At 49.1% G+C, this 23,890-nt stretch overlaps 1 protein-coding gene across 1 annotated transcript in view; it reads left to right on the forward strand.

The window, feature by feature from the left end:
• TRPM1 (transient receptor potential cation channel subfamily M member 1) overlaps positions 1–22,218 on the forward strand; it is a 127,878-nt gene extending 105,660 nt beyond the window's left edge. Inside the window, 6 exon segments of the mRNA XM_049783914.1 lie at positions 2,236–2,312; positions 2,315–2,385; positions 6,893–6,989; positions 6,991–7,096; positions 9,006–9,138; positions 20,978–22,218. Of these exon segments, the coding sequence (XP_049639871.1) occupies positions 2,236–2,312; positions 2,315–2,385; positions 6,893–6,989; positions 6,991–7,096; positions 9,006–9,138; positions 20,978–22,067 (1,574 nt within the window). The 3' untranslated portion in view covers positions 22,068–22,218.
• Positions 22,219–23,890: the final 1,672 nt, after the last annotated feature.

A 23,890-nucleotide genomic window follows, 5' to 3' on the forward strand; every position in this document is an offset into this window, starting at 1 on the left:
TTATTCCAAGTTAATAATTTATCTATCATGACTACCTAAATAAGTCGCTGTTGTCCAGTAAGAATATGTTCTTCTGGGGCCGGGAAGGTGGCGCTAGAGGTAAGGTGTCTGCCTTACAAGCGCTAGTGTAGGACGGACCGAGGTTCGATCCCCCGGCGTCCCATATGGTCTCCCCCAAGCCAGGGGCGATTTCTGAGCTCATAGCCAGGAGTAACCCCTGAGCGTCAAACGGGTGTGGCCCAAAAACCAAAAAAAAAAAAAGAATATGTTCTTCTAAGCTTGAAGACTGATCATGATTTTTTATACTTTGCGATTTTAGTGGCCAAATGGTTCCTGTGTTGTTAATCTTTCTCAATGTCACCCAGTTTTCTCTCCTCCCTTCCTACTATAACTCGAACTTTTTTTTTTAATGCTGCCTTTCAACATTCTCTTAGTCTACGCCATGGAGATTAATCGTAAGTTTACACTATAATGTCAGCTCTGACCCTTGAGCTGTGGAGTGATTCTTTCCTTCAGTCGTTCGCTGGGTTTCAACGCCTTCTCTTGTTTTCTGATGTCAATACTTTTTAGTTTTCGGTTGTTTTTTTGTTTTGGTTTGGTTTTGGTTGGTTTTGGGGCCATACCTGGTAGTGCTCAGGGGTTACTTTTGGCTCTGTGCTCAGAAATCACCCCTGGCAGGCTTGGGGGAACGATATGGGATGCCAGAGATCGAACCCAGGTCTGTCCCAAATTATCCATGTGCAAGGCAAACTCCCTACCGCTGTGCTATCACTCCAGCCCTGATGTCAATACTTTTAAAAAAATAAAAGTCCAGAGCTGGAGAGATAGCACAGCAGTGTTTGCCTTGCAAGCAGCCAACCCAGGACCTAAGGTGGTTGGTTCGAATCCCAGCATCTCATATGGTCCCCCGTGACTGCCAGGAGCTATTTCTGAGCAGATAGTCAGGAGTAGTAACCCCTGAGCACCGCTGGATATGACCCAACCCCCCCAAAAAAAAATTTGGGAGATTTATTTTGGGGCCGGCGTGGTGGCGCTAGAGGTAAGGCGTCTGTCTGCCTTGCCAGCGCTAGCCTAGGATGGACCACGGTTCGATCCCCCCAGTGTCCCATATGGTCCCCCAAGCCAGGAGTAACCCCTGAGCATCACCGGGTGTGGCCAAAGAAACAAACAAAGGAACAAAAACAAAACAAAAACAAACAAAAAGTAAGGGGAAAAGAATAGAAATTCATGGAAATAGAAATTCATGACTTCATTAATCCCTATGGAATCATCTTTTTTTTTTTTTTTTTTGGTTTTTGGGTCACACCCAGCAGCACTCAGGGGTTCCTCCTGGCTCTATGCTCAGAAATCGCTCCTGGCAGGCTCAGGGGACCATATGGGATGCTGGGATTCAAACCACGCCTTACCTCCATGCCATCTCTCTGGCCTAGAATCATCTATTTTTAAAAATATTTTCAATAGGGGCCGGGGAGATAGCATAGAGGTAGGGCATTTGCCTTGTACGCAGAAGGACGGTGGTTTGAATCCTGGCATCCCACATGGTCCCCCGAGCCTGCCAGAAGCAATTTCTGAGCTTAGAGCCAGGCGTAACCCCTGTGTGCTGCTGGGTGTGGCCCCAAAACAAAACAAAACAACAAACAAATTTTTGTTCAATAAAGAGGTCCCCTATGATCAAAGTAGCATTTCAAATGAACAGAGAAAGCAAGAATTATTATATTCTTACTGGGGAGGGTGGGTGGCAAAAATGCAACACCCCGCAGTGCTCGGGGGACCAGATGGGAAAGTAGGGGTTGAACCTGGCTTAGCCATGTGCAAGGCAAGTGCCCTCCCTGTTGTACTATTGCTCCAGCCCCAGAAATGTTTTTTGTTTTTTGTTTTTTTTGTTTTTTTTTTGGTTTCATGGGCCACACCTATTGGTGCTCAGGGGGGTACTCTTGGCTCTGCGCTCAGAAATGGCTCCTGGCAGCTCGGGGGACCATATGGAATGCCAGGAATCAAACCCGGGCCCAGATTCAGGGACCCTGTGTGGTGCTGGAGGTTGAACCTGACTTGGCCCCCTGCACACATGCTATGACTCAGGCCCGTCGTCCCAGCTGTCGCACACAGAGGCCACCCAGAGGTGGAACCGAGCCCCCCTGTTCAGATTTGTGTGTCCCTGTACTCCCTGCGTTTTCTCCTGCTTCTCGGCCAGCTCTGGTCTTCTGGGGGAAGCGAAAGCCCCAACTTTCATTTCAGCTCCGTGCGGAGAGAAACCTGTTCGACGAAGAGGGCCAAAGGCTCCCCCACCCTGCATCCCGGGCGCCTGGCTCACCCCCCGGCCCTCATGGCCTGTTACCTGCTGGTGGCCAACATCCTGCTTGTCAACCTGCTCATTGCCGTCTTCAAGTACGTCAGAGCCCAGAACTTCCTGTTTTGTTCTTGTTCTTTTGCTCTCTTCTTGCTCTTCTTCTTGTCTTTCTTGCTCTTCTTCTTCTTATCTTCTTCTTGCTCTTCTTCTTCTTGCTTCTTCTTTTCTTCTTCTTCTTCTTCTTCTTCTTCTTCTTCTTCTTCTTCTTCTCTTCTTCTTCTCTCTTCTTCTTCTTCTTCTCTTCTTCTTCTTCTTTTCTTCTTCTTCTTCCTTCTTCTTCTTCTTCTTCCTTTCTTCTTCTTCTTCTTCTTCTTCTTCTTCTTCTTCTTCTTCTTCTTCTCCTTCTCCTTCTCCTTCTCCTCCTCCTCCCCTCCTCCTCCTCCTCCTTCTTCTTCTTTCTTCTTGCTCTTCTTCTTCTTTCTTCTCCTTCTCCCTTCTCCTTCTCCTTCTCCTCCTCCTCCCTCCTTCTTCTTCTTCTTCTCTTCTTCTTCCTCCTCCTCCTCTTCTTCCTCTTCCTCCCTTCTCCCTCTTCCATCCTCCTCCTCCTCCTTCTTCTTCCCTCCAGACCTCCTCCTTCTCCCAGTCATCTCCAAGGCCAGCACTTAACATCAGTGCTAGAAGGGGCCCAATTTCAAGGCTTTTTTCCATCTCTATCAACCCACAGACACCGCCTACATTTCATCTAATCTTGCTTAGAACTAGGACTCTTGGGGCAGGACAGATAGCGCAGCAGTAGGGTGTTTGCCCTTGCACAAAGTTGATCCAGGACGGGACCCTGGTTTGATCTCTTAGGGTCCCCCCAATCCCTGCCAGGATTGACTTCTGAGCTCAGAGCCTGGAGTAACTCCTGAGACCTGGTAGTTGTGACCCAAAAAGCAAAACAACAACAAAGAAGTAGGACTCTTGAACCTTCAGTGGAAGCCAGAGAAAAATAGTTTCTTAGGCCAGAGCAGAGAAATAGCAATGATTTATTTAATCCAGCTTGCGTTTTGATTTAGATGGGAGCAAACTTCAGGGGCTGGATCAGTGGTGCAAGTGGTAAAGCATGTGCCTTGCCCGCATTAGCCTAGAACAGACTGCGGTCGATCCCCCAGCATCCCATATGGTCCCCCAAGCCAGGAGCGATTTCTGAATGCTAGCCAGGAGTAACCCCTGAGCATTACCGGGTGTGGCCAAAAAAAAAAAAAAACAAAAAAAAAATTAAAAAAAAAAAAGAAAAAAAGCAAACCTCAGGGGGCTGGAGTGATAGCACAGCAGTAGGGGCATTTGCCTTGCACGTAGACGTCCTGGGGCAGGCCCGGGTTCGATCCTTGGCATCCCGCATGGTCCCCTGAGACTGCCAGGCCTGGTTTCTGAGCGCAGAGCCTGAACACAGCTGGATATGGCCCAAAAACAAACAAACAAGGAAAAGCAAAGTTCAGAGCCAGAGTGATAAATACAGCAGGAGGACACTGGTCTTGCATGTTGCTGACCCTGGTTTGGTCCTCAAAATAGCAAAGGATTCCCTGAGTCCACCAGGAGGGATCCCTGAGCACTGCCAGGTATGACTCCAAAGAAACCAAAAAAAGGAAAGAAAAGAAAGCAATGTTCATTTTTACAAATCATGTTATTATAGAAATGATTTTCGTCCTCACTTCAAGGATAGAAGGTGAAAAAATGTAGAAAGAAATGGCTTTAGGGCAGGGGTCTCAAACTCAATTTACCTGGGGGGCCACAGGAGGCAAAGTCAGGATGATCCTTGAGTGCCAAGTCAGTAGTAAGCCTTGAACATTGGGGGGTGTGACCCAAACAACTAAAACAAAACAAAACAAAAAAAGATTCCTCTAGGGCAGGGCCACAAAATGTTGTACGGAGGGCCGCAAACGGCTCTCGGGCCTCGAGTTTGAGACCCCTGCTTTAGGGGCTCAGGAAACTCTCTTGGTAGGGAGATAGAGGCCTTTGGTGATCTTGGGTTTGATTTCTGGCATGAAAAAAAGAAAGTTTCTTGAAACTTTGGGCCAAAGAAGGGGCTCAAAGGGCTGGAGCACTCACCCTCAGGAGGACTGAGTTGGTCCCAGCACTGCCTGGATTCCTGAGCACCGATGGGAGAAAGCCAGGAATATTGAGCTCAAAAATTGGTTTAAAATAGAAAATTAGGTGGGCTGAAGTGATAGCCCAGAGGCAGGGTGTTTGCCTTGCAGACAGCTGACCTGGAACAAAATTGGGTTCAATTTTCAGCATCTCATATGATCCTTCGAGCCTGCCAGGAGTGATTCCTGAATGCAGAGCCAGAAATAACCCCTGAGTGCTGCTAGATGTGACCCAAAAACCAAAACCAAAATAACAACAGAAAAAAAAAACTTTAGGCCATGGGGCCAGAGTGGTAGGGTGTTTGCCTTGCAAGCAGCCGATCCAGGACAGATGGTGGTTCGAATCCCGGCATCCCATATGGTCTCCTATGCCTGCCAGGAGCAGTTTCTGAGCACAGAGCCAGGAATAACTCTTGAGTGCCTCCGGGTGTGGCCCAAAAAAACTAGAAAGAACAAACAAGCAAACAAGCAACCCCCCAAAAAACTCCAGGCCTTGAAGAGAGCTTGAAGGGTGCTCGGAGCCTCCTCAAATCCTGGCAGAGAATCTAAGACTGTCGGGAGCTGAGTGGTGGTGCAGTGAGAAGGGTTTGGACTCTGTTTGGTCTTCCACACAGGAACGATTGGCAAAAACTGTGCCAGCAAAATTAGGGTTGGCTAGTATTGCTGGGGGGGAAGGCAAGGCCGGAAGAGGCCCAGGGAAGAGCCCGGGTTGGGATTCTGCCTTTGGGCCCCGACGGAGTCCCGCTGCTCAATCTTTGTGCTCAGCGGGCAGGTTGCTCCCTCTTGTGTGTGCTGACATGCTTGAGGCCGAGGTGCTGAGGTGAGGCTCAGCAGGTGTGAAGTGCACCGTGTTTCCTCCAGGTTCACACCCTGAGACCACTCGGGACACCTTGCCACCTTTTAAGTGGGACCTCCCTTTTGAGGAAACTGAGTCACTCGCTGCCTTTGGGCCCTTTTCCTCGTTATCTCAAATTAACCTTTTCCCTCCTTTTCCATGTCCCCCACAGAGGAGTTACTGTGTTGTGGTTTTTTCCTCAGAAAAAAAGGCACAAAACGAAAACCAAAATACTCCAGGCCTGTAGGATAAGAAAACAAAACTCTTTATTCACTGAAAGGCCCAACAGGCCTTTTGTTGACGTTCTCTGCCGGCTCAGGCCACTCGCCTGCAATCCCTTCCTTCCAGCTGGCAGGTCTGAGGGTTCAGGATAGCCTCGAGGAAATCATCCACAGGCAGTCAAGTTTCAGGAGACATCAACTTTATTAGGCCCTGTCCAATATGTGTGCTCTATTATCTTTTTTTTTTTTTTTGGGCCACACCCAACGGTGCTCAGGGGTTACTCCTGGCTATCTGCTCAGAAATAGCTCCTGGCAGGCATGCGGGACCATATGGGACGCCAGGATTTGAACCAACTACCTTTGGTCCTGAATCGGCTGCTTGCAAGGCAAACACCACTGTGCTATCTCTCCGGGCCCTATAATCTTAAACCTTTTTAAGCATGTTCTCTTCAGAGACCCTGACATCTCAACCTCTTTCTGCCAAGTCTCCTGCTGCTTCTTCCTCCAGCTCCCGCTGAATCCTTCTTGCCCCTCAGGCAATCCTTTTCTAACCTACCAAAGACTCCTCCCGGAAATGGGCTGGTTTTACCATCAGGTAAAGTTACACAGGGAGATGGGCGTGGGGTGACATCTGTGGTGCTGGGCCCCTCACATGAGAAGAATCAACTCCTGCCCTATTGAGTTATCTTGCCAGTCTGGGGCATGTTTTTTTTTTTTAATATCTTTATTTAAGCACCTTGATTATGAATATGTTTGTAGTTGAGTTTCAGTTCTAAAAAAGAACACCCCCTTCACCAGTGCAACCTTCCCACCACCGATGCCCCCCCAACTCCCTCTTCCCCCACCCCCTGCCTATCTTCGAAACAGGCATTCTATTTCTCTCAGTCACTGCCATCATCATTTCTCTAACTGCACTCACCACTCTATGGTGAGCTTCATACTGTGGGCCGAACCTTCCGGCCCTCATCTCAATTGTCTCTGGTGTTATTACAATAATGTCTTTTATTTTTCCTAGGTCCCACAGATAAGTGAAACTATTCTGTGCCTATCTCTGTCCCTCTGACTTACTTCACTCAGCATTATAGTTTCCATGTCCATCTATGTGTAGAAAAATTTCATGACTTCATTATTCCTGATGTCTGGATAGTAATCCATAGTGTGAGGTATGGTTTTAAAGACAGCAGTAGAACATACTATCTGTCTCCTTGTTTCTCTGAGTCAAATGTCCTTCAAATGGACCAAGATAATGCACAATAATAGATCAACTAAAAAGGATATACTTTCATTGACATTGGTCATAAGTGGCACTTCCGGGTCATTTCATTGTCTATTTTCATTCACCATGTCCTCGATTCCCTGCAGGAAGTCTCTCACAGTATCAATGACTGGCACTAACTTTGAATGTGCGTCTCTCTTCAAGCAATACCTTCTTCGAGGTCAAGTCCATCTCCAACCAAGTGTGGAAATTCCAGCGCTATCAGCTGATCATGACCTTCCACGGACGGCCAGTCCTTCCGACCGCCCATGATCATTTTTAGCCACCTCTACATCATCATCACCCGCCTCAGCGGAAGCTTCCAGAAGAAGAGGGAGGGGGAGCGGGATGAACAAGACCGTGGCTTGAGTAGGTGTGCTTTCCTTTTAGCTTCTGCTTGTTTCCAAAGAGGGACCCAAAGTCCAGTCTCCTGGAACATTCCTCCTGTCAATGTTTCCTCTTTGGGTCGGTTGGTTTGGGGACCACACACAAGGGTTCTCAGGGGTGACTCCTGGCTCTGCATCCAGGGATCACTCCTGGCAGCCCAGGAGGAACATTTGGGATGTCCAGGTTGGCCTCGTGCAAGGCAAGCTCCCTCCCACTGTATTGTCTCCCAGGTCCCAGTTGCCAACATTTGCATTGTAAAAACACAACTCTGTAGCCCAGGGATTGCTGGTCCTTGCACATTTCTTCTTTTGTGTCTACTTGTCCCCATTTCATAAAAGGATTTGTAATAAATATCACTGCAAGCATATTCATGAAGAGATCAGAAAGTGAGAAAGTTCTAGAAAATTTGCAGATATAAACTGCAATGTTCCTTTTGAAATTTTTTTTTTGGGGGTTTTGGGTTTTTGGGCCACACCCGGTAACGCTCAGGGGTTATTCCTGGCTATGTGCTCAGAAGTTGCTCCTGGCTTGGGGGACCATATGGGACACCGGGGGATCGAACCGCGGTCCGTCCAAGGCTAGCGCAGGCAAGGCAGGCACCTTACCTTCAGCGCCACCGCCCGGCCCCCCCTTTTGAAATATTTTAATCTGGGTCTAGAAAGAGCAGAGAAGAGAAGAGGCTTGGCTGGCTGGCAGCCAACCTGGGTCTGATCCCTGGCACTGTCCAGGAAAGATTCCTCCCCAGCACCAGCAGGAAGGATCCCTGAGCGCAGAGCCAGGCATAAGCCCTGAGTACAGCTGGGTGTTGCTCTACTGCCTTCCTGTTTCATCTAAAGGTTGGAAGGAGCTGGAGCAATAGCATAGTGTATGGTGTTGGCCTTGCACACTACTGACCCGGGACCTGGGCTTGATCCTTGGCATCCCATAGGGTCCCCCGAGCCTGCCAGGAGCGATTTCTGAGCGCAGAGCAGGAGGAATCCCTGAGCATTGCTGGGTGTGACCCAAAAACAAAAGGGAGGGAGGGAGGGAGGGAGGAAGGAAGGAAGGAAGGAAAGAAGGAAAGAAGGAAAGAAGGAAAGAAGGAAAGAAGGAAGGAAGGAAGGAAGGAAGGAAGGAAGGAAGGAAGGAAGGAAGGAAGGAAGGAAGGAAGGAAGGAAGGAAGGAAAGAAGGAAAGAAGGAAAGAAGGAAAGAAGGAAAGAAGGAAAGAAGGAAAGAAGGAAAGAAGGAAAGAAGGAAAGAACAAACAAGACCGTGGCTTGAGTACGTGTGCTTTTCCTTTACTTCGTACTAAAGGAAAGAAGGAAGGAAGGAAGGAAGGAAGGAAGGAAGGAAGGAAGGAAGGAAGGAAGGAAGGAAGGAAGGAAGGAAGGAAGGAAGGAAGGAAGGAAGGAAGGAAGGAAGGAAGGAGGTAGGAAGGAAGGAAGGAAGGAAGGAAGGAAGGAAGGAAGGAAGGAAGGAAGGAAGGAAGAAGAAGGAGAAAGGAAGAAGGAGGAGGAAGGAAGGAAGGAAGGAAGGAGAAAGAAAAAGAAAGAAGAAAGGAAGAAAGAAAGAAAAAGAAAGAAAGAAAAAAGAAGGAAGGAAGGAAGGAAGGAAGGAAGGAAGGAAGGAAGGAAGGAAGGAAGGAAGGAAGGAAGGAAATGCGAAAACTCAACCCAATGAAAGATAGGCAGAAAGTTTACCAGAGCATAATCCTAGTTTCCCCTTTACATGATAACACTCTTTTTGCAGATTTTCTTGGGTGTTTTGCTCTAGTGGGGGGAATAGGTCACTGTCCGTGTCCATTCCAATGTCTTGCCATGGAACTGCTTCAGGGTGGGAGGCAGGCTCAGTGCTAGTGGCTGTGGTGGCACCCTTGGGTTTCTCGAGGCCAGTGCCCATTTCCCCACGCAGAGCTCTTCCTCAGCGAAGAGGAGCTGAAGAGGCTGCACGAGTTCGAGGGCCAGTGTGTGCAGGAGCACTTCCAGGAGAGGGAGGACGCAGAGCAGTCCTCCAGCGAAGAGCGCATCCGGGTCACCAGTGAGAGGTGAGTGGGTGCTCCCGGCCTCCCATCCTGGTGGCCCGCCGGCCAAGGGGACACTCAGGGTCACCCCCAGTTCTCTGGCTTTATGCATGAACGTTCTTTGGGGGGTTTTGTTTTATGGCCCCCACCCAGCAGTGCTGAGGGCTGACTCCTGGCTCTGCATCACGAATCACTCCTGGTGGCACTCAGGGACCCTATGGGGGATGCCGGGGATCAAACCCAGGTGTGCAGCGTGCAAGGCAAGTTCTCCATGGCTGGACCACCCTGGCTCTAAGAGTGTGACATTTGTAGATGATGGTTTGTCGCAATGGTTGTGAAGGACACACAACCCTGAGTGGGGAGATTCAGGACCAATAGTCGGCTCAGAGGTGGGCGAGTTCCGCAAACTGCCTCTCCCTGGACGGTGAATGTGTCCTTTCCTCCTGAACCGTGTGTCTTCAGACATGCTCTCCCTCATCTCAGGAGGCAGAGGGAAATCCCTGTCTCTCGCACCACCAGGAAGTATAAAAGGCAGAGACCCTGTCCTCAAGAACCTGGGCTCCTTACCTTCCTTCCTTCCTTCCCTTCCTTCCTTCCTTCCTTCCTTCCTTCCTTCCTTCCTTCCTTCCTTCCCTTCCTTCCTTCCTTCCTTCCTTCCTTCCTCCCCTCCCTCCCCCTCCCTCCCCTCCCCTCCCTCCCCTTCCTTCCTTCCTTCCTCCCCTCCCTCCCTCCCTCCCCTCCCCTCCCTTCCTTCCTTCCTTCCTTCTTTCTTTTTTCTTTCTTTCTTTCTTTCCTTCTTTTCTTCCCTCTTTCTTTCTTTCTTTCTTTCTTTCTTCCTTCCCTTCCTCCCTCCCTCCCTCCCCTCCCTTCCTTCCTTCTTTTTTCTTTCTTTCTTTCTTTCTTTCTTTCTTTCTTTCTTTCTTTCTTTCTTTCTTTCTTTCTTTCTTTCTTTCTTTCTTTCTTTCCTTCCCTCTTTCTTTCTTTCTTTCTTTCTTCCTTCCTTCCTTCCTTTCTTTCTTTCTTTCTTTCCTTCTTTTTTCTATCTTTCTTTTTTCTTTCCTTTCTTTCTTTCTTTCTTCCTTCCTTTCTTCCTTCCTACCTTCCTTCTTTCTTTTTTCTTTCTTCCTTCCTTCCTTCCTTCCTTCCTTCCTTCCTTTCTTTCTTTCTTTCTTTCTCTCTTTCTTCTTCTTTTTTTTTTTTTTGGTTTTTGGGCCACACCCGGTAACGCTCAGGGGTTACTCCTGGCTATGTGCTCAGAAGTTGCTCCTGGCTTGGGGGACCATATGGGACACCGGGGGATCGAACCGTGGTCTGTCCAAGGCTAGCGCAGGCAAGGCAGGCACCTTACCTTTAGCGCCACCGCCCGGGCCCTTCTCTCTTTCTTCTTTCTTTCTCTTTCTCTTTCTTCTTTCTTTCTCTTTTTGTTTCTTTCCTCCTTTTTTCTTTCTTTTTCATTTTCTCTTTCTCTTTTCTCTTCCTTCCTTCCTTCCTTCCTTTCTTCCTTCTTTCTTCTTTTTTATTTAAGACACTGTGGATTCCAGATTTGTTTATAATACAGTTATTTCTAGCATTCACTATCCCAAAACCAATGAAACACTCTTCCCATCTTGGTTATCATTTTCCCAACCTCTCTGAAGCTTGTCCCTTGGCAAATATAAGTAATTTACTTAATATTGCTTGCTACAGGGGCCAAAGTGATAGTACAGCAGTAGTGGATTTGCCTTGCATGTGGCAGACCCGGGATGGACCTGGTTTGATCCCCGGCATCCTATATGGTCCCCCAAGCTTCCCAGGAGTAATTTCTGAGCAAAAAGCCAGGAGTAACCCCTGAGCACTGCTGGGAATGGCCCCAAAACAAAAATAAATATTGCTATGAGGTCAGAGAGATAGCATGGAGGTAGGGCATTTGCCTTGCATGCAGAGAGATGGTGGTTCGAATCCCAGCATCCCATATGGTCCCCCGAGCCATCCAGGAGCAACTTCTGATCGTAGAGCCAGGAAAACTCCTGAGTGCTGTTGGTGTGACCCAAACAAACAAGCAAACAAAAAATATTGCTTGCTACAATTAAATGGTAATGGAATTATAGCTATATTAAAAAAAGATTTGTGGGCCAAAGCAATTGCACAGCAGTAGGACGTTTGCCTTGCATGTTGCAGAGCCAGAATGGACCCAGGTTTAGTCCTTGGTATCCCATATTGTACCCTGAGCTTACCAAGAGTAAACCCCTGAGCTCCGCCAGGTGTAGCCCAAAGACCCCACCCACACACACAAAAAAAAACCAGTAAACATTTCCATATCTCATAATGGGGTCTTATATCATTGTCTGAAGGCCTTTACTAAGCTGTATATTCCCTGGTGTTTCTGTTGTTGATTCTGTTGTGGAGGTTATGTGGCTTCTATGATCACTTCATGTTTGATTTTGTGCATTCCTACTGGGAAATCAGAATTAAAATTATGAAGGTGTCACAGTCTGTGCTTTTGAGGACCTGCAGAGCTGAGCTGCTGAGCTCATAAGGCAGAAGAGCCCCAGTGCCACTGGTCTCGAGGCTGCAATATTCCTGAGTTTTTCCTGCTAGTTGGAACCCTGGCCTCTGAGCCAGCCTCCTCTGCCTCCTGGTCAGTCTCTCTTCCTCAAGAATGTTCACCCTTTTTCAACCCGGCTTCAATGTGGTTCTGAGTCAGCGCTCCAGAGCGATTTCTCTCAGAGCTCCCCACATGCCTCAGAGGAATGCTGTGTGACTGACAATAAAACAAGATGCTTTCCCTGCCCCTGACTGAGCAAGATCCTGAGGAGGGAAGGGAATAGTCTCGACCCTTCTGCACTGTTCCTTCATTCTGGAAGACAGGCCTGGCTTCCTTCATTTTTATTATATTTTTTATTTTATTTATTTGTTGATTTTGGTTTGGGGGCCACACCTGGCATTATTCAGGGGTTACTAATGGTTCCGTCCAAAGAAGTCACTCCTGACTGGCTCGGGGGACCCTATGACATGCTGAGGATCGAACCTGGCTAAGCTGCATACAAGGCACGTACCCTGCCTGCTGAGCTATCGCCCCAGCCTCTAAAATGCACCTTCCTTCCTTCCTTCCTTCTTTCTTTCTTCCCATCCTTCCTTCCTCCCTCCCCCTCCCTCTCTCTCTCATTCCTTCCTTCCTCCCGCCCCTCCCTCCTTCCTCCCTTCCCTCCTTCCTTTCCTTCCCTCCTTTCTTTCTTCCTTCCTTCCTCCTTCATTCCTTCCTCCCTCCCTCCCTCCTTCCTTCCTTCCTCCCTCCCTCCCTCCTTCCTCCTTCCTTCCTTCCTTTTCTTTCCTTTCTTCCTCCTTCCTTCCTTTCTCTTTCCTTCCTTCCTTCCTTCCTTCTTTCTTTCTTTCTCTCTCTTTCTCTCTCTTTCTTTCTTTCTTTCTTTCTTTTTCTTTTTCTTTCTTTCTCTCTCTCTTTCTCTCTTTCTCTCTTTCTCTCTTTCTTTCCTTCTTTCCTTCTTTCTTTCCTTCTTTCTTTCTTTCTTTCTTTCTTTCTTTCTTTCTTTCTTTCTTTCTTTCTTTCTTTCTTTCTTTCTTTCTTTCTTTCTTTCTTTCTTTCTTTCTTTCTTTCTTCCATTTCTTTCTTTTGACAACTGGCAGTGCTCAGGGCTTACTCCTGGCCCTGGACTCAGGAATCACTCCTGGTGGACTCAGGGGACCCTATGAGATACCAGGGATCGACCTCAGATTGGCTGCATGCAAAGCAAGTGCCCTAACCACTGTGCTAAATTGCTCCAGCCCCATAAAGTGCATTATTTCTCATTTTGGGCACTGGTTCATTGGACAAATCCTATTCTGGGGTGTTTGGGGAGGTCTGACTTTGGTTGGCCTTTGTTTTCTGCATCTTCTGACCTAGGAGCTGAGTTCCTGATTCTGCCTGTTCTAACTAACCAACCTTGTGGGGGTGGCCGAGCCCATTCAAGGTGACCAACCCATAGTTGGTTTCAGTTCCTTCTTGTCCCTCACCCCACCCTCAGCTCTGTTCCTCTGGTTTCTCCTTTGCCAACCTGGACCAGCGGTTAGAAATGTGGGGCTAATCATCCAAACATGTGAAATGACTCTCCCACTTTCCACAGGGTGTTAGGATTCGAGTTGACCACCCAAGTTGGCTCTGAGAGTCAGAGAGCACCTCTGATAATGCAAGGTGCAAAAGGGAGTTTATTTGACTAGCCGGGGTCTGAGCCTCACCCAACTAGGGAGTCTTGACAAGGACCCCAAGTCAAATCTTTGAGCAGCTTATATAGAAATCACACACAGTAACAGTACAATCATTTCATTGGATAGATGTCTTGTTTGTTTGTTTTTGTTTTTTGGGTCACACCCAGTGACACTCAGGGGTTACTCTGGCTAAGCACTCAGACATTGCTTCTGGCTTGGGGGACCATATGGGTATACCAGGGGATCAAACCGAGGTCTGTCTTAGATCAGCTGCATGCAAGACAAATGCCCTACCACTGCTCCACCACTCCAGCCCCTAGATGTCTTAATTAATCACTGATTTTTTTTTCTGGCTCAACTTTGGTTGTCTGGGGATACTCTGATTCGAACTCTGGCTGTCAAGGGTACTCTGATTCCAACTTTTAATTGTTAAGGGAGCCTTTTCAGATGGGACATTCCAAGTACTCAACCCCTAGTTCCTTATTCCTGAAGGCACCATCTTTGGTTTTATTTCTGAGTTAACTCTGTCTGAGGAAGAACTACTTCCCTGGGCTGCACTGGGCGCCTTGGCTCTCACAAGAGTCCAGAAGGCTGAAGTATAGTCTTGGCATGTGGGCTCTGGGTTGGCTTTCAGAGCACAGAGCCAGGGGCAACAAACCCAAAACCAAATCTCATCTTGTTCTTCAGAGCTTAGTTGCAGACTCATTTTCCTGGGTAGGAGACTGAGGTGCTGTCACATAGGTTCTTGTCCCCAAGGGGGCCCAGTACTCGAACCCCAGCACTTAACATTGCTCCATGCTCCAGCAGTTTGCATATGGAAAGGAACGAGGGAGGGCTGGATCCAGCAGGGAGGGCGCTCGCCTTGCAGGTGGCCAGTCTGGATTCCGTCCCTGGCATCCCATGGGGTCCTTTGAGCCCTACCAGGAGTTCAGCCCTGAGTACAGTCAGGAGTAAGCCCTGAGCACTACTGGGTGTGACCCCAAACAAACAAAAAGAACAATGGGGGTGGAGTAATATTACAACAGTAGGGTGTTTGTCTTGCACACTGCTTACCCAGGACAGACCAATGTTTGATCTCGGGCATATCATATGGTTCCCCAAGCCTGCCACAAGTGATTTCTGAGTGCAGGGCCAGAAGTAACCCCTTAGCGCCACTGGGTGTAGCCCAAAAACCAAAAACCAGGGGCCGGAGAGATTGCACAGCGGTAAGGTGTTTGCCTTGCATGCAGAAGGACGGTGGTTTGAATCCGGCATCCCATATGCCCCCCCCACCCCAGCCTGCTGGGGCGATTTCTGAGCGTAAAGCCAGGAATAGCCCCTGAGCGCTGCCAGGTGTGACCCAAAAACAAAAACAAAAACAAAAAAAAGAAGAAGGGGCTGGAGTGACAGTACAGCGGGAGGGGCCTTGCATTCAGATGATCCAGGTTCAACCCCAAGCACCACATAGTCTTCCGAAGCTTCCAGGAGTGTTTCTAAACATAAAGTCAGGATTAACCTATGTGTAAATCTTTGGGTATACCACCTCAAAAAATAGAATGAGAGGTCGGAACAATAGATAACACAGTGGTAGGGAATTTACCTTGTACTCAGCCAACCCGGGACAGACCTGGGTTCGATCCTCAGCATCCCAATTGGTCCCTGAGCCTGCCAGGATCCATTTCTGAGTGCAGAGCCAGGACTAACCCTCTGAGTGCTGCTGGGTGTGGCCCAAAACAACAACAACAACAAATAGAATGAGACAACTCCAAGATGGCAGACAGGTCTGGGTTTCGTCTCTCAGTTGTTCAAGCTATTCCTGGTGCTTCGCTGCAATTACTCTGAAGAGGCAGGAAGAATTCCATGGAAATGAAAATCACAGTCTGTAACAGACATTTGGGTCAGATGTGCGCGCTGGAGTGAAAAAATAAACCCAAACCAAACAAAGAGAAAACCAATGACAGGTTAGAAGGTGTTTTAGAGGTCACAGCAAGAATGCTGTGGGCTCTTGAAACATGGCTCTTCCTTCCAGCCTGTTCTGCTTCACTAACATGAGATTGACCTTGATCTTGACCATTAACCGAAATGGCTCCGTATAATTTATGACATGCCATGTGCTGAAGGATGGTGGCTGTGCGTGAAAAGATGGTCTTAATGAAACAAGTTTTAATAACCAGCTTCCTGCACAATTGCAGGAGTCCGAGCTTGTCTTTAGGAAAGGGTCCTGGGACCCAAACTGGGGGAAAAGCATCTGGACTCTTGGCTCTTCACCTTGATTATTTTGGGTTTTGTTTGTTTTGGTTTGGTTTTGGGGCCTCACTCTGCGGCACTCAGGGGTTCCTCCTGGCTCGACGCTCAGAAATCGGTCCTGGCAGGCTCGGGGGACCATATGGAATGCCCAGGATTGAACCTGGGTCTGTCCTGGATCGACAGCGTGCAAGGCAAATGCCCTACTACTGTGCTATGTCTCCAGCCCTGTTCACCTTGCTTTGTTTTCGTTTTTCAGTGATAATGGCCTTTGGTCACTGTTCTTCAGGCTTAATTCACAACAAAAAGATGTCTTCTCTTGGGGTGGAGAGATAGGCTGGCAGTGGGTGCTTGTCTGGTGACTGGGGTTTGATTCCCTGGCACTGCACAGAGTATCCTGAGCTTTTCTCATAGTAATCCTTGAGCACAGAGACTGGAATAAGCCCCAAGCACTGCAAGGTATGGTGCCCAGGTGCCCGCCCCCAGTAAAAACAAAACAGCCATAAAGCAGCAACCGGCCAGACAAAACCTGTCAGATTCAACTTTTTCAAGAACTTGGGAATCTTGCCAGTGGCTTCCAGTTAGCTAATAAAACTTTGGCCAGAAACAGGGTTGAGGGGGCAGGGCAGCAGGTAGGGAACTTGCCTGGGTTCGATTCCCAGTATCTGATAGGGTCCCCTGAGCAACACCAGGAGTAATTCTTGAACGCAGAGCCAGAAGTCAACCCTGATCATCGCTGTGTGTGGTTCTTTCACTCCAAAAAAGAAACCAGGTCGAGCAGCCTGAATGATATAGTACAGTGGGTAGGGCATTTGCCTTACACGGGGCAAGCCTGGGTTTGATCCCCGGCATCCCATATGGTTCTCTGAGCCTACCAGGAGTAATTCCTGATAGGAATCACTATCCAGAGCCTGGAGTAATCCCTGAGCACTGATGGGTGTGCCCTCCTCCAAAAAATGAAAAAAGAAACAGGGTTGAATCTTGTTTGCAGTTAAAGGGAGCCTGGGACACCTTAATCGCCTTTGTCCTCCCCCCACCAACTCCAAACATCAGCTCAGCTGGAGTCTTGAGCTTCAACTCAGTTCCAGGCTGCAAGGACACGAGGACAGAAGACAGACTGTCCCCAGTTAGGCATTATTTGTTCTGTCCTCTCATGCGTGGCAGACAGACTTTGAAAGCCTTGTTTTTCATTCCTGGGATGTCTTTGAACTGTTAGCTAAATGAAGCAGGTGTGCGTGTGTGTGTGTGTGTGTGTGTGTGTGTGTGTGTGTGTGTGTGTGTGTGTGTGTGTGTGTGTGTCTTTCACTGAGGAATACAGTCAGATTTTTTTTTGTTTTTGTTTTTGGGTCACACCCGGCAGCGCTCAGAAATTGCTCCTGGTTTTTTGTTTTGTTTTGTTTTGTTTTTTTGGTTTTTGGGCCACACCTGGCGTTGCTCAGGGGTTACTCCTGTCTCTACGCTCAGAAATTGCTCCTGGTTTGTTTTATTTTGTTTTGTTTTTTTTGTTGTTGTTTTTTTTTTGTTTGTTTTTGGGCCACACCCAGCGGTGCTCAGGGGTTACTCCTGGCTGTCTGCTCAGAATAGCTCCTGGCAGGCACGGGGAACCATATGGGTCACCAGGATTCGAACCAACCACCTTTGGTCTTGGATCGGCTGCTTGCAAGGCAAACACCACTGTGCTATCTCTCCGGGTCCCAGAAATTGCTCCTGGCAGGCTCGGGGGACCATATGGGATGCCGGGATTCGAACTACCCACCTTCTGATGAAAGGCAAACGCTTTACCTTCACGTTACATGAGATATTTTCAATCCTGCTGTCTGAAGCAAATAACAGAGCTGGGACAAATGACAGACAAAGGCAAAAGAATTGGGACTGGAGTCAAAGCACAGTGGTGAGAATGTTTAATTGGCATGTGGCTAATCAGGGTTCAATTCTCGGCACCCCGTGTGCTTAACCAAGTTGGCCACTAGTGAGACCTGAGTGTAGAGCCAGGAGGAAGCCCTGAGCACCACCACGTGTGGTCTTAAAACAACAACAGCAACCACTTCGGAAAGAAATGGAGCTAGAGCAGGGAGGACACTTGCCTTGAATATGGCCAATCTGGGTTCGATTCCTGGTGATGCACAAGGTCCCCTGAGCCCTGCCAGGAATGGTCTCTGGACACACACACACACACACACACACACACACACTCACACACACACACTCCACACACACACACACACACACACACACACCACACCAACCTAGTCCCTAGGGCCTGAGTAGCTTTCCTTCCTTCCTTCCTTCCTTCCTTCCGAGCACTGGCCATGAGCCTGGTTGACGAGTGTGACCTGCCCCCCACCCCCACCACCACAGGAGGCCAAAATAAATGAGGGAATTAAAAGAGACATGTTGTGCCCATGAGCTTCTGTGAGACATTTTCCGTAAGCGTCTGACTTGTTTGGTTTGGGGGGCAATACCTGGCAGGGCTCAGGGCTTCCTTCTGCACTCCACAGGCTCAGGGATATGGGATCTGGCTCAGGCTATGGGCTGCTGGGAGTCGAGCCCATTCAGCTGCTTGCAAGGCAAGTGTCCTCCCCATATGTTGCTCTGGTCCCACCTGCCATGTTTCGAACTTAACCAAACCCAAGACACCGTTTGCCCTCAGCGTCAGGGAAAGACAGTCAGGCAGGAGATGTGTGGAACCCCTAAAAAGTAGGGGAGCAAATAGGGGTATGGAACTGGTTCATCTGGGGGCTCTTTATTCTGAACGAGAAGCTGGCAATGCCTAGATCAAAGTTGGGATGCGAGAGGTGTCAGCAACAGGTGATGAGGGTTCACTGGAGAAAGGATATTGATCTTACCGACATGTTTAATAGGGCACTATGGAAGCAATGCAGATTTGGGGGTTTTGTTTTGTTTTGGGGCCATGTCCAGCCATGCTCAGGCTTTACTCCTGTCTCTATATTCAGGCATCACTCATGGAGAGACTTGCAGGACCAGATAGGACGCTGGAGCTAAAATTTGGTAGGGGCCCGGTGAGATAGCACAGCGGCGTTTGCCTTGCAAGCAGCCGATCCAGGACCAAAGGTGGTTGGTTTGAATCCCGGTGTCCTATATGGTCCCCCGTGCCTGCCAGGAGCTATTTCTGAGCAGACAGCCAGGAGTCACCCCTGAGCACCGCTGGGTGTGGCCCAAAAAACAAAAATAAAATAAAATAAAATAAAATTTGGGTAGGGGAGGGGCTGGAGCAATAGCACAGCAGTAGGGCATTTGCCTTGCACGCGGCCAACCCAGGACAGACCTGGGTTCAGTCCCCAGCATTCCATAGGGTCCCCTAAGCCTGCTGGAAGCAATTTCTGAGCACAGAGCCAAGAGTAACCCCTGAGTGTTGCCAGGTGTGGCCCCAAAACAAACAAAAAACACAACAGAAATCACTTCCGGACTTTACCCTTCTGCTCTCACAGTATCTCTCTTTCATCTCTCTTTCCTTCTTCATAATCTCTAAAACTAGTTTTATTTTACTAGAAAAAAAAGAAAGAAAGAAAATATATCCCACCTGGCAGGCCTGGGGTACTATATGGGATGCCAGGGATCGAACTCATATCAGCTGTGTGCAAGGCAAGCAAGCTTCCTTCTTGCTGTGCTTCTGCTCTGGCCATGCAATGTAAATTTTTAACAAAAGTAATCATGAAGGAGAAGATTTGGGGTGAGGAAGGCAGCACTCTGGAGAATGGTGCTTGAACTCAAAGAAAGGGTAAGGAAGCATGCAAAGCTTTTCTTTTAGTCCCTGCAAAGCAAGAGGGAATGGCCGACACCCTTTAATCTCCACGGATTCTGGAGGAGTAAACTGGAAGAGAAGGAAGCTGGGTTTCTCCTACATTTTTAGTCCTGGTGGCCAAGGAGCAGGTCAGACCTTCCTGCCAGGAGGATGTGGTTTCGCCCTGGGCATTGAAATAAGCTCCCAGCTAAGAGTCAAGAATAGACTCCAGGGCCCTCCTCACTGCCAGTGTGACCACGTTAACGCCTCGTCAAAAGCTCTGGAAGCACTGAGGGTTGGAAAGAGACTGAGCGCCCTACCTGGGGGGAGCTGGTGCCCAGCAGGTAGAAATGTGGGCAGAGGAGAAAGCAAAGGGGAAGGAAAGTCCAGTGAGCTGTGAGATTCCCCCCAGGCACTGTATCTTTAACCCCAGGTGGATGGGTCTGAAGAAACGGGAGCCTTGAAGAATTAATGAACCTAGCCAGTTAGGAGTCAGCCTGCACCTTGTGGTCTTGGAGCTTTCTTTTATAACATTTTTTTTTCAGTTTTGTTTTTGGGTTACAATCTGGGGCACTCAGAAGTTGCTCCTGGCAGGCTCAGGGGACCATATGAGATGCCGGGGATCGAACCCCGGTTCATCCTGGGTGGAGCTTGTGTGCAAGGCAAATCACCATGATAGGGAAGGTTGAGAAAGAGGGGGGTAGGGAGGGAAGGAGAGAGGGAGACAGAGAAAGAGGAGAGAGAGGGAGGGACGGAAAGGGAGAGAGAGACAGAAGTACTTATCCAGGGGCTAGAGTGGTAGCACAGCATAGGGCGTTTGCCTTGCACGCAGCTGATCCAGAATGGACAGTGGTTCGATCCTCAGCGTCCCATATGGTCCCCCCAAACCAGGAGCGATTTCTGAGCACAGAGCCAAGAGTAAACCCTGAGCAATGCCAGGTGTGTGCCCGCCCCCACCAAAAAAAAAGAAGAAAAAAAAGAAAATCTGTCAGGTACCGGAGCTAGTGCAATAGCACAGCAGAGAAGACATTTGTCCTGCACACAGCCAAACCGGGTTCATTTCCCAACATCCCAGAGGGTCCCTGAGCCTTCCAGGAGTGATTCCTGAGTGCAGAGATAAGGAGGAACCCCAAAGCACTGTCGAGTGTGCCGCCACAAACAAACAAACCAAAAGTCCCAAAGAATTCCAGCACCAAACAGGGCAGTGTTTGACGCCTGATTACAAAGTGCTGTATGGACTCGGTGGGACCAGGATTACCTGGCAGACTTGAGTCACACCTGGCAGTATTGGGGTGTTTAGTCATAAGCCATGCTTTTTTGTTAGTCTTGGGCTATATCCAGTGGTACTCAGGGCTTGCTCCTAGCTCTGTGCTCTGGGGTCACTCCTGGTGGACCACATAGAATGTGGGTGATAGAACTAAGGTTATCCATAACAAGGCAATGCCCTACCCACTCTCCCATCTCTGTGGCCCCATATAATGCTTGTGAGTTACCCGTGCCACACCCGGCAATGCTCAGGACTTACTCCTGGCTCTGCGCTCAAAAATCACTCCTGACAGTGCCCAAGGGGCCATCTAGGATGCTGCAGATTTAACTGGGGTTAGCTGTTTGCCAGGCAAGTGCGCTAACCATTGCCCTATGTCTCTGGCCTTTCCCTTGGTCTTTCATAGCAGAACTCACCTCCACCTCATCCAAATCTCTCCCTTTGTCTTCCCCCAGAGTTGAAAACATGTCAGTGAGATTGGACGAGATCAATGAACGGGCGAGTTTCATGAAAACTTCCCTGCAGAGCGCGGACCTCAGGCTGGGCCAGCTGGAGGAGTGGGCGGGCCGCACTGTGGGCCTGCTGGAAAGCCTGGTGGGGGGCGAGCAGGTCGGCCTGCTGCCCACACGCTCCCGGGCATCTTCCGAGTGTGATGCGACTTTCCTGCACCGCCAGAGCAGTCTGGGCAGTGCCGACGGCTACAGCCTGTACCGGTACCATTTCAATGAAGAAGAGGTGAGTGAGGCCAGTCCTCACCCTGTGGCCTCTGCCCTGGGCTCCCATGTGCAAGAAGACACGGACCTGAAGGTGCCCACGGGCCACGAGACGCAGAGGCCCCCACACCTCCTGGCCAGCACCGACACCCCAGCCTCAGAAGCCTTGGACTCTGGCAAGAATGCTCTGGAGCTCAATCCTAGTTCTGGAGGTGTCATCCAACAGGAGGAAAGGCCCGGGGAAGACCCCCAAAGAGAAGAAGCAGGCCCGAGTGTCCATCTAGCCCAGGCCCCCTGTGGACAAAGCCAAGCGGGTCTCCCAAGCCTGCAGCTCAGTGCTCAGGCCCAACCTGTGGGCCAGGCAAAATCGGCTCATTTCTCCCCAGAGGAAACACCTCAAGTCTGCAAAACCATCAAGTCCCGGAGCTTTGCGCACTGCCGGGGAGGAAGAAAGGCAGTGGGTGTGGGGAAAGTGAGGTCTGGCTCTGTCCTGGACCGGGCACAGCCGGCTGCACCCGAGCAGCGGGCTCCCGAGTGGACGTGCCAAGTGCAGAAGGTGACACGTTCTCGCAGCACGGAGATCTTGGGGTCCCAAGTGGCCACTGCTCCCCACGTCCCCCATCTCTGCCCAGCCGGGAAAGGAAACCTGCTGTCCGTGAGCTCTGACCAGTCTCTGCATCTCTCTGAGCCCCGGTCCAGGAGTCTCCACGGGCACCCCAGGAAGGCGCATAATAACTTTCCACGAGGGTTAGGAGGCTCCGGGCACATGGGCCATGCAAGGAACCTGGCACCAGTGTCTGGACTCGCCCCAGAGGAACGGAAAGTTCCCTAGGACCTAACTGCTCAAGGCTACGTGGCTCAGTCTTTCATCAGCCACAAAATCTCTGAGGTTCACGACTTAGGAAGGTTTTTATTTTATTTTATTTTATTTATTTATTTTGCTTTGGGGCCACACCCAGTAGCGCTCAGGGGTTACTCCTGGCTCTGTGCTCTGAAATTGCTCCCAGCAGGCTCGGGCTGGGAGGATGCCAGAATTCGAATCACCATCCTTCTGCATGAAAGGCAATCGCCCTAACTCCATGCTATTTCTCCAGCCCCACATTTGTTTTTTCTGACTCAGGAAGTTCAAAGGCAATGAAACCTACAATAATATTTTAGCTTCTTTAGGAAACTTAGTTGTTGTTGTATTTTTTAAATGATTCTTAGTTGGCTTTTTCTTTTTTAAGTGGGAGCAAATGAAAGAGACTTTTCTCCGCCCGAGGTCAATCGCTTCATTAGTGGGCTAGATTCTACCATGTATTTCCTGGGGTGACCAAAGAGCTTAAGAAATGGTTTTTGGCTCCCACCAATGAGTTATTCAATAGGGGAACACGAATGGGACAAATTGAAACGAGGAGAGAGAGAACAAAAGTAAGAAAGAGAGAGAGAAAGCCACAGGGAAGAAAAAAAGTGAAATTAGTATGGAGAAGGAGCCTGAACTTCTCAGTTTCCTGTTGCAACGTTTTGTGCTTTCCACAATAAAAACAAAAAGGGCTTCGACTGTTTGGGCAGAGTTGGCACAGCGACTGGGGACTTTGTCAGTGGGTCTGAACAGTCTCCAGCCTCTGCCCTCTCGGTTGCCAAGTGGGCACAAAAGGAATGGACCTTCTGAACGATGGTTGGGAAGATTTTGGTCTACTTAAGAGCAGCGGACACAGACTCTTCACAACTGAGATCACCAGGGTTGGGGCTTCCTGTTTATACCTTCCAACTTGAGGGGCTGGAGAGATTGTATGGGGATGGGGTGCCTCAGGGGGGCGGGTAAGGTACCTGGTTCTGACCTCTCCCAGTAAGAAAGATGGTGCCCTGAGCACAGAGCCAGGAGTCAGCGCTGAGCACTGCTGCATGTGGCTTGAACTCCCCCAAATCTCACAAAACCATTTATGAGTTCTAATGTGGTGTTAGATAGCAACTTCAAGGACACACACTGGTTTTTGTTATTTTTTTTTAATAATTTTTATTGTGACCAATGTGAAGTCCAAGTCTTTCACAGTTGTATTTCTGGCCCATAGTGACAGTGAATTAGGGCCATTCCCACCACCAGTGTTGACTTCCCTCCTCCCCTGTTCCCAGCATGCATCACATACCACCCCCATCCCCCCTGGACTTCTTGTGTAATGGGTCCCTTTGGTGTATAGCTTGTTGTAAATTTGGGTCTCTCTCTCTTTTTTTTTTTTTTTTTGGTTTTTGGGCCACACCCGGCGGTGCTCAGGGGTTACTCCTGGCTGTCTGCTCAGAAATAGCTCCTGGCAGGCACGGGGGACCATATGGGACACTGGGATTTGAACCAACCACCTTAGGTCCTGGATCGGCTGCTTGCAAGGCAAACGCCATTGTGCTATCTCTCCGGGCCCCAAATTTGGGTCTCTTGATGCTATTATTGTTGACTTTGGTTTGAGCATTTAAGTTGGACCATTTTTGTCTTTCTTTCATTTTTTTGTTTTGTTTTGTTTTTTTTTGGGCCACACCCGGCGGTGCTCAGGGGTTACTCCTGACTATCTGCTCAGAAATAGCTCCTGGCAGGCACGGGGGACCATATGGGACACCGGGATTCGAACCAACCACCTTAGGTCCTGGATCGGCTGCTTGCAAGGCAAACGCCGCTGTGCTATCTCT

Source organism: Suncus etruscus, chromosome 11, assembly GCF_024139225.1.
Source record: "Suncus etruscus isolate mSunEtr1 chromosome 11, mSunEtr1.pri.cur, whole genome shotgun sequence".
Lineage (NCBI taxonomy): Eukaryota > Metazoa > Chordata > Mammalia > Eulipotyphla > Soricidae > Suncus > Suncus etruscus.